Source organism: Sardina pilchardus, chromosome 20 (genome assembly GCF_963854185.1).
Source record: "Sardina pilchardus chromosome 20, fSarPil1.1, whole genome shotgun sequence".
In the NCBI taxonomy this organism is placed as follows: domain Eukaryota; kingdom Metazoa; phylum Chordata; class Actinopteri; order Clupeiformes; family Clupeidae; genus Sardina; species Sardina pilchardus.
The window spans coordinates 19876687-19896356 of record NC_085013.1 but is presented as its reverse complement, the minus strand read 5'-3'; the positions used below and the strand labels follow the sequence as shown (position 1 = coordinate 19896356).

At 41.8% G+C, this 19670-nt stretch overlaps 1 protein-coding gene and 1 long non-coding RNA gene across 2 annotated transcripts; both read right to left on the bottom strand.

The window, feature by feature from the left end:
- Positions 1-251: 251 nt before the first annotated feature.
- foxa2 (forkhead box A2) lies at positions 252-2924 on the bottom strand. Its single transcript, XM_062522822.1, has 2 exons — positions 2404-2924; positions 252-1784 (listed from the first exon to the last, which is right to left on the bottom strand). The coding sequence occupies exons 1-2, from the start codon at positions 2473-2475 to the stop codon at positions 615-617; spliced, it is 1242 nt and encodes a 413-aa protein (XP_062378806.1). The 5' UTR covers positions 2476-2924; the 3' UTR covers positions 252-614.
- Positions 2925-4414: 1490 nt separating this feature from the next.
- Positions 4415-19420, bottom strand: LOC134067522 (uncharacterized). Its single transcript, XR_009936515.1, has 4 exons — positions 19361-19420; positions 9966-10017; positions 6001-6270; positions 4415-5767 (listed from the first exon to the last, which is right to left on the bottom strand). It is a non-coding gene; the product is annotated as an uncharacterized LOC134067522 (long non-coding RNA).
- Positions 19421-19670: the final 250 nt, after the last annotated feature.

Sequence of the window (19670 nt, the reverse complement as noted above, 5' to 3'; positions counted from 1 at the left end):
TAGACTACCCTTCGAAATGTGTTGCTTAATTGAAATGGAAAATTGCGCAATTTGCTGGTTAGACAATATTCAATCAAATTGTAGGCTAATATTATTCTACATGCCTTGATGCGTTTTGAAGCATCATGTTTATTTTCTTCAATGACCCGATAAAAAAATCATGAGACAGGTTTACTTGTTTTAGTGAAGTCATTATTCAAAAACAATGGACAGTGACAGCCATATCACGCAAAAAATAACGAATACAACCATTCTCAGAAAAAATCCAAATAACACTTTAATATACTTTCTGTGCTTGCGGTCAACTACAAGTATACACATTTACAAGCCATAAATAAAGATTTACACAAAGAATTGAAGAGGTTCTCCCTCCCACAAGTCCTGAGAGAACCCCATTATCTTCAGATGTGTTAAAGTCAAGTTGTTTGATCCGCATTGAGAGTCGAAGTCCGATGCTTTTCTTTCAAAACACTCTTGAAAATAATTACTAATCAGACTTCACAACTAAATCAGTGGGAAACGTCGAAAATATTGGAGATACATATGCGTAAACTTCAAATTTTACAAATGTACAAATGTGGAAAAGATCCGTCAGGGATCACCCTTCTTTTATTTTAAGAAGAGTTCATTATGGGCCTAGAGTACACACCTTGATAATATGACGTGTCTGGGGCTAAGCTTGAAGAGTCTAAACCAGCTTTGCCAGCCATTGAGCCCATGGATAGAGCTCCGGCCATGGGGGAGCCGTAACCGGAATAGTGCATCACCTGCTCGTAAGTCTTAAGGTCCATTTTGTGATGCTGCTGTTCTGACGACATTAAGTTATTGATGGAGAACGGGTGGTTGAAAGAGTAGTGATGCTCCGGCTTCAGGTGTGCCTCGTGCGCCAGCACCGAGTGGTGTTGCGCGAGGAGGTGCTGGGCTTGTGAGGTCGGTGAGCCCGCGTGCTCGGGACTCAAGCCCTGACTTGACTTCATGTCTGACAGCGACCTTTTGTGCTCATTGGTGGATGAGTTAGAGTGGGGAGATTCGTTTCCATTGCAGCTCTCCGAACTGCTAGATCCACCCTCCGAGTTCTTTTTCCCGACCTCTTTGCCGAGTTTTTTTAGATCGATCTTAAACCGCTTTTGTCTCCTCAGGTAGCAACCGTTCTCGAACATGTTTCCAGAGTCTGGATGCAGAGTCCAAAATGAACCTTTGCCGGGTTTATCCGGGGACCTGGGAACTTTCACAAAACAGTCGTTAAAGGAAAGCGAATGGCGTATGGAATTCTGCCAGCGCTGCTGGTTTTGACGGTAAAATGGGAATAGGTCCATTATCCACTGGTATATCTCACTTAGCGTTAGCATCTTGCTAGTCGACTGCTGAATGGCCATTGTAATGAGGGAAATGTACGAGTACGGTGGCTTGGCGTGCGTGTAGCTCCTTCTGTATGTCTTCGGGTCCCTTGATCTGTTGATGTTAGATTGTCCATACATTGGGCTCATGGCGTTCATGTTGGTGTACGAGGTTAAGGCGTTCATGGACGGCGGTTGCCCGGCCATGGGACTCATACTGGGGCTGAGGGCAGCACTCATGCCAGCCATGCTTGCGCCCATGCCCCCCATCGCTGCAGGGCCCGGTGACATGCCCGTCATCGAGGGGCTCATTCCGGTGTTGACATACGACATGTTCATGGAGTTGGCTGTCATGTTGGCCGTCGAACTCATTCCGGACATACTCATATAAGTGTTCATTGAATTCATCCCCAGTCCTGCGTTCATGTTGCCAACCGATGTGTAACACTGAAAACAGAGATAAGAGAAATGACATTAGTATTATAATTGCATTAATTACATTAAAAACTGTAGCCTACACATTGCCTAATTACATACAACCATAAACATTCATAGTAAACTGTAGGCCTATAAGTAAAAGATGCATCATATTTGTTTGCTACTTGTAGATCTTAAAACATGGTTGCAGTCTACAGGCACTTGCAAATATAATATATGATGTCGCTTTAAAAATAATAATAATAATGTTTAGAGCTGCCACATCGTAAAGCAAAAGAATAGAAAAAACATATCGCTGCATATTGACTGTTTGCAAAACCCTGTGACTAATGTTCTTTGTCTGAGGAGTTAAGATAAACTGTGTAGTACAGTTTTGCCTATGACAATACAAGATCAATAGTAGCATTTAACTAATGTTTAAATAAGTGAATTCTGAATGGAAAAGAAGGGCTATCCTCTCTTGTCAAACAACTTTGTAAGGACAGTTCTACGCGTCGAGATGGGGGAGGATTTGGAGGCGCCTCAAGTCAATATTTGATCGCAAAGTTAATATTATCTCAGGGCTAATATTGAGTTGTATAAAACGGGATCGGCTTTTGACGCAAAAATATACATTAAAGGTACGAACCTCGGGTTCGGCGTAGTAAGAGCTCCAGTCTGAGTGTTCGTGTCCTTCCATTTTGACTGCTCCAAGCATCATGGAAGTTTCGCCCACTTCTCAAACCGTTTCTTCGACGAAGAAAAGGCAATGCGTCCTCCACGAAACGGTTGTTATTTCGAACCACAACTTGGGTCGTCAGCGTGCTCCCTTGTCAAGGACTGACGCATGTGTGTCTTTGAGCCAGCCGTGCTGTGTCCACGGGCGTGGAGAGGCGTCTGGTGATGACTGGAGTTCAAATGACGTTGGCTGCTGGCTGTAAACTCTATGATATAGCTCTGTGTGCTGGGCGAGCCTCCAATCCCTACTTCTTCGCTTGGCCCCTATTTGAATAATCTGCTCACACCTAAGCGCGAGACTCCTCGGTTTGGCCCCCCTATTGTACACCTGCAGTTCGCCGAAAAGAACAGCCTATTTTGAAAAGAGTCATTATAAGCTCATCGTATTGTATGTCAAAAGAAGAAAGGGAATCTTTGAAAATGGATTGTTTGGGAGTATGCGTTTTGTGCACCACCTCATTTGAATGCAGCAGCACGTTTTAAATCCTGTTTTTTTTTCTTTGCATTAATAGGGTTTGCAGCCAAAAATATATATATATATATTAAAAGTATTACAGACATGACATTTAAACGAATAATTTCACCTGTTTGCTAATACTTTGCAGGGTGCACTAGTCTGCGCGCAAGTGGAGGTAGGCTATTTGAAATGCAGGTTTACATGCAGTGTAAGGTTCTGTTTTCATCATGTTGTTCGAAATTGCATTAGGCCTTGAGCAAGTTATTAACTTTGAATAATTGTCCCTTGCAAAAGCAGCATCGGAGTGGGCCTATTCGTAAATAGCCAACATGTTCAGTCCTTCAATGACCTGCATGTAAAACTTAACAATTTGTTCTTTTGTCACGTTTTTATTCCAGTTTGGACGTCATTTACCAGAATGGTTTATCTGCAAATAGTAGTTCCGCAGCTCAAGGGTCACGGCTGTATTGATTTTGTAGATTCGGGCTCTTGCTGTCTGATGGCCTACATTCAAAATAAACGTTTATTTAATATTTTTGATCATGGGACTTAAGAGCATATTTTCATTTGATTAGCAGCATGTTGGTTTATTTCTTTTAAAAACTAAACACGCAAGCAAGTTTTCCCTTGAAGAGGAACATCACTGTGTTGCGGCGCTATAGGCTGCTAATTAAATAGGCCACTCTAAGTTTTGCGTATTATTGCGGCTGCACTTCAGTCCAATTATGGAACTTTAGATCAACTTACCAAAAGACGCATGCTTACATTATTAAACTATTTGAATATAGTCAATCAATGTTAGCGTTGGATCTGTTCAAGACGCCCTCTGTTGGTTACAAAGCAGTGTCGCACTAACTTGAGAGCACCTCATTCATTTCCACCTACTATACTAAGTGAAATTATTTGCTAGGAAAATAACCTTTGTGAAGTCAATGCTCAATTATTTTCTCTACGGTCCATTAGTTCATTGACATAATTTAAATATGAATATCTTTTTTTGTTATTCCGGTTCAGTAGAAAGGCTGCCACTCTGAATCTTGACACATTTAACACCCTACCTGCGAGTAGGTGAGCACAGCACACACACATAGGTGTCAGACACGTGCCGGTGGTTGTGCATCTGTTTGGCCACGTATTTGCGCAGCAGAGACATGTAAATGTCAGAATAATCTCAGGGTCTGTTTGGAGCGCGTAAAGCCTAATGTGTAAACTGTGTGCGGTACATTTCCGTCACGGGTCCACAGAGAGAGCTGCGGGCCAGTGTAACAGCTACAAACGCATCACATTAAATGTAATGTGGTTTTGAGGTTTCATATCGCATGCATCAAGCTAATTCTATAGCAAACACAAGGGACTCCTTCAAATGCTTTTAACACAGATGTATATAATATTTATTCTTCTCACAAGGAAATGCTGACTTCTTGTCATATAGAACACTATACAATTTGAGGCACATACAGTCAAGCTTCTGCCTGGCAGTGTGAACTGACATGAAATGTGTCCCATGCTGTCTCCTTCTGAAAAGTACTGTAGGCCTACACTTTCATCTCTTCTTGGGAGAACAAAAAGTCTTGGAAAGATGTTGTGCTGTTTAGTGTCTGGTTTTCTCGAACTGGCTTTCATTTGATTAATAAATGAAGGTGAAGGTCGCATTCAATGAGTCATGCCTAATGTTAGTGCCATGGAGAAGGATGGTGCCAGTATCTATGAAATGGTTTATTGCCATTCGTCTAGTTTTAACACCTTATCAAAAGGGCATGTCATAGTTTATTATTATGTAATGCAACTTCAAAAATGGCTTTGGTGTTTTGTCTCTAAATTACCTGCTGGATCGCACGTCCTATGAAAATATGTTGCCTCTAGTTAATCATTAAAGGCACTTGAGTTGATTATAAATGTGCAGTGTACTGAAGGTCATCATTTAGAATTGGATAAAAACCTGAAATGAACCCTTTGCTTTAATAAATGTATATTTTGACATTTTTTTTTTTTTTTAGTAAGTTTATTTCTTACAGGGACCATGTACAGATCATATTAATCACTTAAAAGCGAAAAGATACACTGTACCAGATTTAGCTATAAGCTATTTTCCATCTGCAGTCCCAACGATCAGTTCACACGATGACTTCTCTTTGTGGGCAGTTTTATTTTGGTAAGCATAAACAAACAATACCAAGTAGATCCAAATTCAAATAGGATGTTCATTATCTTGTAGACATACTTCCAGCTCCATAATATGCCACACAAAGTTGACTTACCAAAGTTGACTTATGTGTAACACGTCTAAAAATATTTACAGTGCTCAAGCCTGGCTGTGCACTTGTAGCCATTAGTGTGAGTTGAGACCTAAAGAGCCAGAGAGAATACGGAGCCTGTGTGCTCTTCTCTTGATCCAGTCAGGAAGACGCTTTCTAAAGTACTTAGGGAAGCTGGCAGGAACCTGTTACTTTAAGTTTAAACGTAAACCCCAGCCTCCCCTCATTAATACTGCACACCAACCACTTCATTTGACATTTTTTAGCCTTCTGTTGTTACTTCTCCTTCTTTTATACTCGGACAGACGAATGAGAGGCCAAAAGGTTAAGCTTGTGATTCGTCAAAATAAAATTAATAACTCCAGTCCAGTCCCTTTCTCTCGTGCTGCTCCAAAAAAATAAAAGTGACGAAAAATGTTTGCGGCGAAGCGCCTGTGGTGACAGTAAACATTCCAGAAGCGAGGCCCGGAGTTTGGTCTGGCCATTATCCTCCACAGCTGTGACAACGGCCGCTGGCTGCAGGTTTGGGGACCAGGCCACCGTGTGTTTACCTGGAAACGAATCTGAAAAAAAGAGATGTGTCAGAGAAGGCACACAAACCCAGGACAGATAAAAAAAAAACAGAGAGAGAGAAAGGGAGAGACAGAGAGAGAGAGAGAGGGAGAGAGGGGCCTAAAAAGAGCCTATTGAGTCGGGATGGGGAGGTGGTGGCTGTGCTGATATTGCCCCAGAGCCCCTGTGGACCCGGGGGGTAAACAGTGGCGTAAACGGGCTAAGGATTTCCTCAAATACGCACCTTTGCGATGGTGGGAAGGCTGATCCAGGAATGTCCCTGTGATGGGCCGCTGTGTGTTCTGTTTCCAGGGGAGCGATGAATTCCTTTGGTGATACGCGTCCCTTGTCATGCAAAGAGCAGCGGCGAGGCACAAGCCTGCAGCGGGCAAATGAGCCTGGAATCCACATCAGGGGAGAGGCCTGCATACGGACCACGCCGCTCCCAGACATTTTTTTTTCTTTTTCATAAGAGTTTGAATAGCTCCAAATAGATTTAAATGACAAGCGATGTCTAGACACAAGCAGGACAAGAAAGAGTACTCCTTTTTCTGGTCATTTCAAAGTTGTGTGTGTGTGTGTGTGTGTGTGTGTGTGTGTGTGGAGGTGTTCTCTTTAACCGCTTTTTGCTTTAATACGTAGATTATTATGCACGACCAGCCTTTTCAAATGATTGCTGACCATAAAAAAAAGAAAGATGTTATTTTAATCCATCAGGTTTAATGCAAACCCGAAGCAAAAGATTTAATATCACCTAATCGACCATTGTTATTCATTACTGAGTGCACTGCAAAGTCAATACACATTTCAATCAAAGAGCAAAAGCAATTAAACGTGAGGTGCAAGGAGAACCATGTTAATTAAGCAGGGCATTCTCCCGGGAAGAACAGTTTATAAACATTACTGCAGTCAGCCCCACAGGCAGAGCTGGGAGCAGCAGTCGTTTGCACTCACCTGCCACCATCTTCAAATCACAGCCATCCAATCAAAGGCCAATGTATAGGCTCTAATGTATAGGCACTAATGTATAGGCCTATTTGGAAGGCACGTGGATTAGAATAAGCACGGTGTTTACCGTGACGTCAGTATTAAGATGGATGTTAGTTTTAATACGGGTGTTAAGGCAGGCCAAGGCAAATGCAGCTGATAGGCATCCTCATTACCTGCTGTTTGGTGTCTACATGCAGGCAAAAAGACATACTCATTGAGGCACCGCAGATTAGGTCCTCATTTCCATCAGTGGTGTGACTTTGCTTTCTCTTATCGCGTGCCGAGTTTGAGTCAAATAGAAAAGAGGAAATATAAAGGGTCCGGCTTTGACAAGCCCAAATTTCCATTAGTCTCATATCTCAAGAAGCCTTATCTCTATTCAACACGTGGAAATAGTCTGAGACAGTTCAGGACGACGGCAGCACGGTTTGGTTGCCACTGTGACTGCCATCCTGACCATAACACACCTCTCCTGTGTTCCTTCATTTGGCTGTCTGGGCTGCTCAACTGAAGCACAGTGTCTTGCTGAGCATGAAGAACTGGAGAACTTTATAAGCCAATCAATTAGCTAATGTTGATTTTCTTGTCAGTGTCATTGGATGTCAAATTTCACATTTGACTTGAATTTCCCCTTAGGGATCAATAATGTATCTATCTATCTATCTATCTATCTATCTATCTATCTATCTATCTATCTATCTATCTCTCTCTCTCTCTCTCTCTCTCTCTCTCTCTCTCTCTCTCTCTCTCTCTCTCTCTCTCTCTCTCTCTCTCTCTCTATCTATCTATCTATATTTAAGTTATATTCCTACATGACATTAATTGGCAACTTTTCACGAGAAACCATTTTATCCCTGCAAGTGTCCCATCTTGCCACATCACATCTCACTGATCTAGCTGTTGGATCCAGGAATGTGACACTTGACAGTATGAGAGGAGCTGCTGTTTGGAAGCCATTTCCTCCCTGGCTGGTGGTGACAGGCCCCATCCATATGCTGATGGCTAATTTGTAGCGTTTACAGACAACCAGTGCAGGGGCCCTATATAGCAGGTATCACAGCAGGCTTTGTGCCTCTCCAGGGCACCAGTTCCCAAACATCTCCCCTGCGACTGCAACGACAGAGCGAGTGAGCGAGTGAGCGACCTGTGTTTGGCTACCCATGAAACCCTTCTCCGCCCCAAACAGACCCTGTCCCGGGGAGCAAGGCCCGTAAACCCTCGCCTCCTTTTAGTTTTGATTTTTAACAGGTCCCCGTGGCTAGCTGGACCAGCCTGCTGCGTGGGGGCTGCTGTGACACGGCCACTCAACAGATTAGCACCTCATCAGGCTCCTGTGGCTACGGACAAATATGGCCTCCCCTCACATAAAACACAATGAGGCCTCTGCCAAAAAAAACAGCCCCTCAGTGGGGAGCCCAGGCTAGCCCATCAGTCCTCCCAACCCCCCCGAAACACCCCCGAAACCCCCCCCCCCCAACTCCTGTCCTCAACCACCCCTCCCGAGGCTTCCTGGCCTTTCCTGACTCTCTACCCCACAGCTGCAGCGCTGCTGCAGTCCCGGGCCCCAATTGGCGACTCGTGTGTATTTCAGGTGAGCAAATATTGCCACTTGCCTGAGAGTTCAATGGCCGTGCCTTTCATGGCTTGCGTATTGCGGCCGCTTGCAGGAAGTGCGTGTGAGGCCATGGGAATGCCGGCAGGCACAGCTGGAGTCGTCCAATCAAGCGCAGATTGTCCCTCCCCGCAATTCAGGAGGGCTGCTTTTTTGTGGATTCCCTTCTCTGTGGTTCCATTCTTAGATTGAAGCAACAGCGCCCTTCAGACCAAAGGAATTTGTGGGGTTAGCTGTGGGATTATCAGTGGGAATTTGAAATGATGTGGATTGGGTCAGGATTCTGAAAGATGCCTGTTAGTGTAACATTCAGCTGGAATATACTATGAAGGGAAAATGTGAGAGCTGTAAAGTGGTTGTTAGTGTATTCTGATTGAGAATATACTGGAAATGTTCTGAATAATCTTTTTATGTTCTCCCTCACAGATTAGTTTGCACTCTATAAAAACTACTAGGCTGAGGTGCGTTTCTAGAAAAGGTCATTGGCTAACTTCCATCACAATCCTGGTAGTTCATGGAAGGTGTTTCTAGAAAGGGTAGAATCTAAAATATGGTTGGAAAGTTTGGTGGTTGGAATGACAGCTCGAAAGGAGTAATTGAAGCATTATTCATGGCTATTTGGTCATTTTAATTGCATTAGTTTGGCAAGATTAATTCTACATGCCTACTTAAAGCAACACTAAAGCACTTTTCCTCTGTTGCACAAACGCTATTTGTTTATCCAGCAAATAATGATGTCCACAAACAAGGTAGAGTATGTTGCATGATTGATTTTATAAAAGTATGATGTATTGCAACATCGAAGCAAGTCAAATTTGTAGTTTCTTATGTCATTATGTCTCATTTCATCAAGGTACGCGACCCGATCTGGTAAAGTTACACAGTGCGGTTATAGCCGATAGGGGGCCGTGAAGTGAAAGCAGAAGTGCAGTTCACCCTGTTTTGGAAACATTATTTTAAGGTACGAAAAACTCTTTAGTGTTGCTTTAAACACCCTCCAACTGAATATTTCGCCTATGACATATTACATTTACATTCATTCATCTTGTGTGCAGGGGTGTATTAACAGATATTGTGATGGTGGTTAGAGACAACTTCGTCCACAACATATTAGTGCATTAGTACATATGAAAGTTGGACTGTTTCAATGTGGTGACACAAGCATAATGCTACAGTATTGCATCAATCACAGTCACACACATTTTGACCAAACATGACAGACTATGCACCAGCTATATTTGCTGGAGACACCTTTTTGTGTGTTATGAGACAAGGTTACTTTTACACGTATAAGAAATGTGAATATGATGAATGTAGATTCATGCTCATTTCAAGTCTCAAACATAAGTGCAACATAAACACAGTGTTAACATGGTTGTGCTGCATTCAGCGCTCACACCCACTGGGGATTCCCGTGATCTTTAATGCTCTTATAGGCCTGGGGTGGTCTTGTGAGTGTTCTCTGTGATATGGACCCTTCTCGAAGTGTAAACACTATCTTCACTCATCTCCTCTTCTCTGCCACTGGAATTTTGTCCCAGTTTGTGATGTTTGTGTTTGTGCTATTTGTGTTTTTTTGCTGGGTCTAATGCCTAAGCACACCTTACCTTCCTCAGTGATACCAGGTCAGACATGGGACGTCCCTCTCACAGACCACCCCTGTGGGCAAAGAATGAAGGACTGTGAATCTGAACACTGCCACAGCAAGAAGAGCTGGTTTCAATGTATTCACTAGTGAGACCACACAACAGTTCATATCACTGCAGTCAGAAAGTAAAGAGCAGAGAAATGTGTCTTTATTCACAAACTAATTAAAATGATGAGCAATGACTTAAACGCTATTGTTTTTTAAAAGATTAAATATATTGCCTGTTGAACCAGTTGAAGTGAAACAAAATCAATGCTTTTGGAATCATTCTAGATGAAGAAACTTAAAAGTGAAGGGACTGGAATTCAGCAGACACTGTTATCCAGAGCAACACAGACTCACAGTGGCAGGTTAGCACAAGATGTGAAGAAGCTACAGTATCTCTAAAGAAAACTGATGGACAAGTGCCTCAGACTCAGTGCAGGGAATACTGATGGAAATGCGCCGGACATTAAACAATATCAAGCTCTATTGACCAAGAGTGCCCAAGAACAAAAATCATGCTCTTTTGCACAAAACTATACAGATTAAACTTCTACCAAGGACCAAACCAAAGAGCATGAGAAGAAGATGAATTTTGGAATCACATTCTATGGGTCCAAGATTGTTGGTGGTCAAGCATGTTTGCCATTAGTCTGGCCAAGACACAGTGAATGCTTAGTCCCAACATTAAATATGAAAATTGTGATTTCCTAGAGGTGTTAGAACTCTTGGAAGAACTGAGTCTCCTCCCTCTGATAGCTCATTCCACCATTAAGGGAACTACAAACCAGAACAGTCTGGATTTGTGTGTATGGATGCATTGCCACATGATGCTCCTTGGATGAACACAATGGCCAAGGGGTAGCATGAGCCTTGTCAAGGAGAGGAGTTACCCATCCCCTTGTTTGACAAAATACTCTGTCTCTATTAGGCTCCATTGGGCCTTTTTGGTCTAATATGTGTGTGCACATACAAGGTTACTTAATCTTCATATTTGAGAGTGCTGCTGTTATAGATTGTGAATCAGGCTCAGGCTTTGATGCTGTCATCTGTGCTGTCATCCCTCCTTTCATTGTTTATGCCAAAATATGAGAATCTGTGTAAATTTCATGCGGAGCACAAGGTTAACTTGTTGGCTATGCTCCAGTAATCTAAGGGAGCTTCATTCGATGCATAAGGCTAAGTTGTTGGCTGTGTTCCAGTTATTTGTTGTTTTGAATTGTTTGTCTTTTAATCTTTCTATGCTGTTTCATGTCTTTTAATTATTATGTACTTTCTTTTTAAACATTTTAAACTGCCTTTTATGCATTTATGCAATATTACTCTTTGTTTATATTTATGTAAAGCACATTGAATTACCCCTGTGTATGACATGTATATGTATTTATATAAATAAACTTGCCTTGCCCTTTGGGATGATTGGAAACCAGACCAGATTCCACCATGGCAGTTGGGAGGGAGTTACAGTAGAAAGCCGTAAAGTTGGTGATACATGGGGCAATGTTGAGCAATGTTGCTGGGCAACCAAATAACCAGTTCTATTTATTCAGATTGATTGATAATCGTGACGATTTGCCTACTGATGGTTAAAGTTCTCCAGAAAATAAATGGTTGCCCAATATCAATGGCAACATGCCAGAACCACAATAATGAGAAAAGCTGTCCAGCAACATCGCTCAAAAAGTTGCCCCATGAATCATCAGATTAGCAGTTATCAAGACGGGAGATTACAATAGTCTGTACTAAAAATATTCCAGTATGGTTGCATTGCCAAAAGCACAAAAGAGTTTCCAAAGAAGAAGAAAACCTAAGCAGCTCTGGGTGTTTGAGAAGGATCACTATCACTGGTTTGCTAAATTAGACTCTGGCAAAGTCTATCTGTTAAAAACAGACCTGTCTTCTTTTTATTCCACCTTATGTCTTTTATGTTAATTTTTATTCTTTATTGCTTTCTTTTTATTTTTTTTTTATTTTATCATTATTACTATTATTATTATTATGATTCCTCTTTGCTCATCTATGCTTTTATCTGCTATTACTGTTTGGTTTTTGTTTATGTAAAGCACATTGAATGACCTCTGTGTATGAAATGCGCTATATAAATAAACTTGACTTGACTTGACTTGACTTGACTAAGAGCTGATCTGGCCAAATACTGTATGTTGCCTGACTTGGATCCAAACAGAACACCGTTGAGGTATTTTAAAAAGAAAGGTATCATCACACCACAGCCATCCAGCAGAGCAGCTGAACAAAGTCTCTGAAGAATAGAACATCTCTCCAGAATTGTGTGCAACACTGGTATCCTCCAATGAGGATTTGTGTCTCTGTCATCGCAAATTCACATGGACATACAAAATACTAAAGAAACAAAAGATTTGAATCTCAGTAACGAAAGGTGTCCTGACTTGTAGGATAGCTTGTACTGTGGGGACAAGAACAAACATCCTATTTGACTAAGAAGTAGGCCTAATTCCTCATTTAGAATATATGATTTAAAAACTCTGAGAATCCAGATAAACCTTTGTACGCAAGACAAGTTACAGGGTTAAAAATCAATACGGGATGGCCATGATCTTCGGAGCCTCAGATGGCACTGCATTAAAAACAGAACTGTTTCTGTAATGGAAATGATCGGCTTAGGAAAACGTCTGATAACATTGTCTATATGAACACAGTATGATGCTCTGTCCAGAAATGGTTAAAACTCTACCATGCAAGAAGAAAACACTTTTAGACATGACAGACTAAAGAGGTGAAGTGGAACTGTCCTGGTTTCTTTTAGGAAATCATGGGCTCCACACCCTCTGGGCTTAAATAGGGACCATCCAACTTGTGGCCTGCCCACAATCAAGATCTGGATAACTGATGCATTATACAAAAAAAACTCAATTAAGAAGGCCCAAGCCAGTTGATATCGGGCAAGAATGGAACAACATCTCATTCTCATACTTCCAGCAACTGGACAACAGTTCCCAAATGTTTAGAGAGTGTTGCTAAACCAAGAGGTGATGCAGAACAGTGGTAAACATGCCTCTGTCAGTGCATAAGTGTGTATGCATTAATATTCATACAATATTCAAACACTTGACTGAACACTAGAACTTCAGTCAAGTGAAGTGTATTAGTGAACACTGGCAGTCATAGCACAGTGTAGTCTGCAGCAACACCAATCAGCATTATTTTAAAGAGCCAAGTTATGAAAGAGAAAGGAATAAGCCCAAGTGTGTCGTTTTTAAAGGTTATTTAGACTTTATAATTCTTTCTAATCTTTTTCATATCAAATGTTTCAGTCAAATGTTTCTCAAAGATTTCTCACTTGCTCATCCATTCCAGCTGTCCCCGGAGACTAGATCATATATTCCCACTCCATAAACCCATATTTGCAAGAGCCAAGAGGAAAGGCTCATAGTATAACCATGGGTTCTCCACAAGGTCATGAGTCGAGCGACACCTGCTGTTTAGTTTTGATGGAAAACAGGAGAATTCAGTTTAGGACTATACCATGGGACGTCAGTAAAGACGACAAAAAACACGAAATGTTACGGGTTAGAGTCATAACCGGTCGCAAAAATAAGTGACTAACCGTTATTAGGCCGGGAGCCAGGTCCACCCCTCAGGATGTTTTTTGCTACCTTTTTTTCACTATTATTTCCTATTATCTTATACCTTGAGCCATCACAAGATGGTAATGACCACCCCCAACTCGGCCCCGTTTGGTCTCAGGAGCCAAAAAACACTCTTTTTGGGAAAAGCTTTTGGCGAAATGACATAATTGTGAATATTAAGGTACTGGAGCTACATAAATGGTCATATAACCCTATAATTTAGCATGGTGTATCCTGACACATAGGGGAAACTACCAAAAAAAGATTTTGGGGATTGCTGCCTTTTTGCTGTCAAATATCACCCTCAACATACCTCAAAAGACAAAAAAAATATCTGTCCGCCTGACAATTGTCATCAAAAGTGATCATTTTCAAGCATTTTATTATACACATCACTGCCTCAAATGTATATGAAAAACTTCCCAAGTTTATAAGCTTCAATTTAAGTCCAAGATGACCTTTCTATCTAGAGAAGTTCATCTGGTATGATCAAAGTTCTCCACTATACATCAAATCGCTGAAAACAGAACTTTCAAGCATTACCATTTCCAATGGGATTAAGCATTTTTTTTTTTGCATATAAACAATAAACAACCTTTCTAACTAGAGGATTAGAGCTGGTATAACCAAAGTTCTTCATTATAGCATAAGTCAAGAAGTCTAATTGCTCTGTTTTGAAACGGACTGGCAGAAAAGACTACATGCACCCAGGGCCGGCCAAAATCTGACCTGGACTAAATGTCGTCCTGAGATAGGTATTACAGTAGGTGCACTAAAGTGTAGTTTATAGCTACATATCAACACAACTTGTATGCTTAAATAGTGTAACAACCATTTTAAAACTGTTTTGTTAAACTATTCAACCTTAATACTTGCCTATAGTCATCACGCATGCACCTTCCTCTCCCTCTCTCATGCACTCACATGCACAATGGCAAAGCATCCACTTTGTGACAACAACAACACAGCCCATTGTGTAATCTATGAAAATAATTGCGGGCCACAGCTCACTCAGCTTTTGGATTAACATGATACACAGAAAATGTGTGCTGCATATCACCTTTACTATCTACCTCCCTTTTTTGACAACTGACATATCAGTTGTTCATATCAGTTATTGGACTCTTTTTGTGGTAATAATTGATATTGGTATCTACCCTGAAAAAAACATATCGGTCGAGCCCTAGTGAAGAGGCCATGGAGTCTCTTACAGTGGCTCTCTGGAGCAGCGTGCAATCAAAGGCACCACACACTGATGCATGTGGTCAGGACACTCTCTATAGTTCCCCTATAAAAGGAAAAGAGAATGGTGTTGGGAGATGGACCTTCTTCAGCCGTCGGAAAAAGGCTTTTTGGCCAGGTAGTTGTTGGTGGACCAGGATAGACAAGGAACTTGGTGGCCTTCACCTGTTCCTGTTTCCAGTAGTCAACGAGCACCTCTTTGGTCTTTTGGACGTTGAGAAAGAGATTGTTGCCCAGCCGTATATCATCATGGTTGCTGTTACGTTGTTACCCACTACTGTGGTATCGTCTGCAAACTTGATGATGTGGTTTGAGAGAGAGCTGGAAGTTGTGTGTCTGGTTCTGGAGCTGGTGCTGACAATCTGAACTGAACTGTCTGGGGCCTCTCCATCAGGACATCCAGGATGCAGTTGCAAATGGAGGTGTTGAGACCCAGCAAGCCAAGCTGCCCAATCAGCTTCATCGGGATGATTGTGTTAACCCTCCTGTTGTGTTCGCATGTGACTGATTGACAATTATTTTCTTTAAAAAATATTGATAACTTATTCTGACTCCCATGAGGCTCCATGACTTGCAGGGCATCTGAACTCATAAAACAAATTTTGATCATTTGCATTACAATTTGCGTGTTTAATTTAACTTTAGAACACCCGTGTCTATTCCCGGTCAAAAATGACCGACCATTAGAAATGAATGAGTGAGAAAATGGTCAGTGTATAAAATTTAATCCAGGCGCATACCTATTGATCAGATGGACTGTTTGTGTGCTTCTGTACATTAAAACACACACACAAACACACCATCTCTCCCCCTATTTGCTTCTCTGCCAGCCCCCACTGGAACCTTAACCCAATATAATGTTCTGCTTTCTGACTTGCATGAGCTCAGGTCAAGTTCAAAACAGGTAATATTCAACAGAATATAAGTTGATACAAAGAGCATCACAACATTAGATGATAATATATGTATCACTATGGATTTACAACAAGTTATAATGCAGCAGCCATTTATGACGGATGCATAAAACTAGCAAACATGAAACGAACACAACAGGAGGGTTAAACGCAGAGCCAAAGTCAATGAACAGCATCCTCACATGGGTGTTGCATTCAGTGCCGCTGCTGGCCATTTTGGTGCCTATGTGAGTTGCTTTGTGTTTCAAATTAAAAGTGAAGCCTGGTAGCCACCTAGCTATTTGAATGGATGTGCGAAACTCATCAATTCCATTCTACAAAGGAAAAGTAGTAGACTAGTCTTTATATTCTTGTCCATGTCCCAAATCACATTGATTGCAGCTTATGTTAAAGAGCCCTTTCACCAATCTGAGTTTAAAAATGATCAGTAGGCCTATCAGTAGGACCTATAGGACCCAGATAACCTCACAAACAACAATCTCTCTTTGTTGACTTCATGATTTCCTTATTTAAAAGGAGATACACAATGATAATTCAGCTGGAGTCTGCCACTCTCGTTGCCTCTCTCCTGCATTTAAGTGAAGTAAGTAAAGTTAGATCTGCTATATGTGATGGAGATTGAGAGAACCCCAAAAGTACAGTATCATCCTTGAATGTGCCATGGTGTTGGTGTATTTTGACATTGTAAACGTTATCGAGGAGGAGAGAAGCACAGTTTGCAGTAAAGCTAGGCTACTATTTATTGGCTATATTTGGGTGGCCCCTCTGTCCTTTGGTGCCTTAAGCACAGTGCATGATGCGCGTGGTGGGAGTGACGGCACTGGTTGCATTGTTCCAGGTGTTTAGGGGCAAAGTGGAGGGCAGATGAAATTGCATCACCCATGGACCTGTTCTTGCAATAGGCACACTGGTAGGGAGGGTGGTGGGGAGCCGGTGTCTGATTAGGACTAGCTTAGGACTGCCCGCTCCAAGCACTTCATGATGACTGAAGTGAGTGCCAACGGTTGGTAGTTGTTGAGCTCCATCACTGTTGGCTTCTTATGTAGCTTAGGACTGCCCGCTACAAGCACTTGAATCTAAAAAGTTGTTTTGGTTTCATTTCTACTCAGAAACTCTAAGAGACTGCTTTATAGAATCCCTGAATTTTGCTTACTTGCCCTGACTGTGCTTGTTTGTGACTTTCAGCTAAATGACCCTTTAACTTTTAAGACCACCACAGGATTCTGCAAGGAGTACAGTATAAGGATTCTACAAGGAGAGTAAATTTACTGAAACGTTCATTAATAAGCCTTTATGCATGGGGAAACTTACTCATTCATACTTATATACTATTTTTTACACTTTTACTGTACATATTATTACAAGGGATAGTCTCCCCAGAGCAACTAATAGGTTAAGTGCCCTGCTCAAGGGCACAATGGTGGCAGGCCTGATTTTAACCCACAACTTGTCTTGCTGCTTAGCCTGACGTTGTCATACTCAAAATTCTAGTCAGAATTTGAGTCTGATACTGCTCCACTGGGCTGTTAGCCTGACGAGCCAGACCCACATCAAGATGTAGGGTCTGGACACTCACCGTAGACAGGGCTAACAGCCCAGGACAGGGGTGGGATAAACAGTTGTCTTTCAAATTCCCTCCCCGCAATAGGATAACGCTAAACGAATCATCTTCTTGTTTTCAAGTAGCAGGATGCGTAACCTTCCCTCTCCACGCAATAGGATAACGCTAAACGAATCATCTTCTTGTTTTCAAATAACAGGATGCGTTACCATCGCAACTTCTGGTCGCTTGTCAGTCACCATTATGTTAAGCCCACCCACCGACTCTATACACGCTGTGATTGGCCCGCTGGTGCTTCGGGTTCTCAGCTCCCTGGCTCTATGGATCGTGCCTAGACTGCCCCGCCAGCCAAATTACATTTGCTGCCGCTAGGGGCATCTAGATTTCTAGGCTACTGGGCTGTAATTATGGGGTGTGTTTCAACTGAACCAGGAAAAAAAACACCTCTTCACTCAATTGGATAGACCTACAACCAATCAGAGCAGCATCTTTGTTGTAAGCTTAGTCAACCAAAGCGCTCTTTGGTGAAGTGGTTGAGTACGTTACTGTTAATCATTTCTCCATTGTCATATAAAGCCCACCCTGACAATTTAATTGGTCTGCACAGCTCTGGTTCAAGCATAGTTGCGCCAATGGAGCAATACCAGACCGAACTTCCAAACCTTAAATGTTGTGGCCGGGGCTAAGTTCGGCTGGCACCCAGGCTACTTGCTGCTGCATGTTAGCCCATAGCCAGACAACCACCACATCAGGTTCTAAAGCTCGTAAGAGGATTCTCAATTGTCTTAATCAAGCGTCACTGAACAACCATCATCATTAACTGATCACACGGCTGACTAGCGTATTGAATACTCTCTCTTTCTGACTTCCATGGTAGCTACTATACAGTGTTGTCATTTCTGGTGATCCAAAGAGGTCAGAGGTGAGCAAGCAGCCATCAGTGAAAATGGACGTGGCTGTAAACTGGTCATCAGAGATACAGCCGGACTGCATGCCCAGAGCATAACTACACTGGACACACACACACACACACACACACACACACACACACACACAGATGCTCTGACCAGTGCTCATATGTACTAGAGTAGAACTCACATTTGTTGACTCTTTTAAAAATATGTTTAATATATGCTTAATCCCATTTGGAATGGTAATGCTTGAAAGTTCTGTTTTCTCCGATTTTATGCATAGTGCAGAACTTTGGTCATACCAGCTGTAATCCTCTAGATAGAAAGGTCAACTTGGATTTAAATTGAAGCTTATAAACTTGGGAAGTTTTTTGTGTACATTTGAGGCAGTGATAGGTATCATAAAATGCTTGAAAATGATCAGTTTTGATGACAATTTGTCAGGCGGACAGACATATTTTTGTCTTTTGGGGTATGTTGAGGGTTATATTTGACAGCAAAAAGGCAGCAATCCCCAAAATCTTCTTATGGTAGTTTCCCCTATGTGTCAGGATACACCATGCTAAATTATAGGGTTATATGACCATTTATGTAGCTCCAGTACCTTAATATTCACAATTATGTCATTCCGCCAAAAGCTTTTCCCAAAAAGGGTGTTTTTTGGCTCCTGAGACCAAACGGGGCCGAGTTGGGGGTGGTCATTACCATCTTGTGATGGCTCAAGGTATAAGATAATAGGAAATAATAGTGAAAAAAAGGTAGCAAAAAACATCCTGAGGGGTGGACCTGGCTCCCGGCCTATATGTGCCAAATATTTTTTGTCCACCAGACCGTATATAGGCTAGTAGTGGCTGTAGTAGTGCGTAAACGAAACCCATATGTCCGCGCAAACCTAATCTTCAGTGGGATTTTCTTCTTTTTAAATCAACTCTACTGTTAAATATTATCATATAAGCAGAGTAAACTAGACTAGCATTCTGTGGTTTACACTGTTTTTTTTATTGAGAGATTTCTGTAGGCTTTCACCCTGGATCATTGTTGTGCTGTTTGCTACATAGAAAGCATTTACTTCAGTCACTGCAAACATACGAATATACTTAAGGCAATCGTTTTGGGGTCACCTTCAACTGACTTACATTATTTCTTTCAGATGCAGTGAGCAGTGTGGTCCTCCATGCTACAACCAGGCAACGGTAACATAAATTGAGACCCTCACATCATGGTATGTTGTGAAAATAAATGTTTGACATGCAATGTCATAACTAAACAGAGGGTGGCGCCTTTGCTTCTGTTTTACGTTGTAGCACCATGCTCTGACTGTATTGTTTGCTTGTTGTATAAATGCATTATTTATCAAGGAAACCTTTGGTAAACTAGTTTGTTTCAATATTCAGTTACACACGGGTAAATAGGCTATATGTCAGCAGAGCAGGGGTAGAGAGGTCA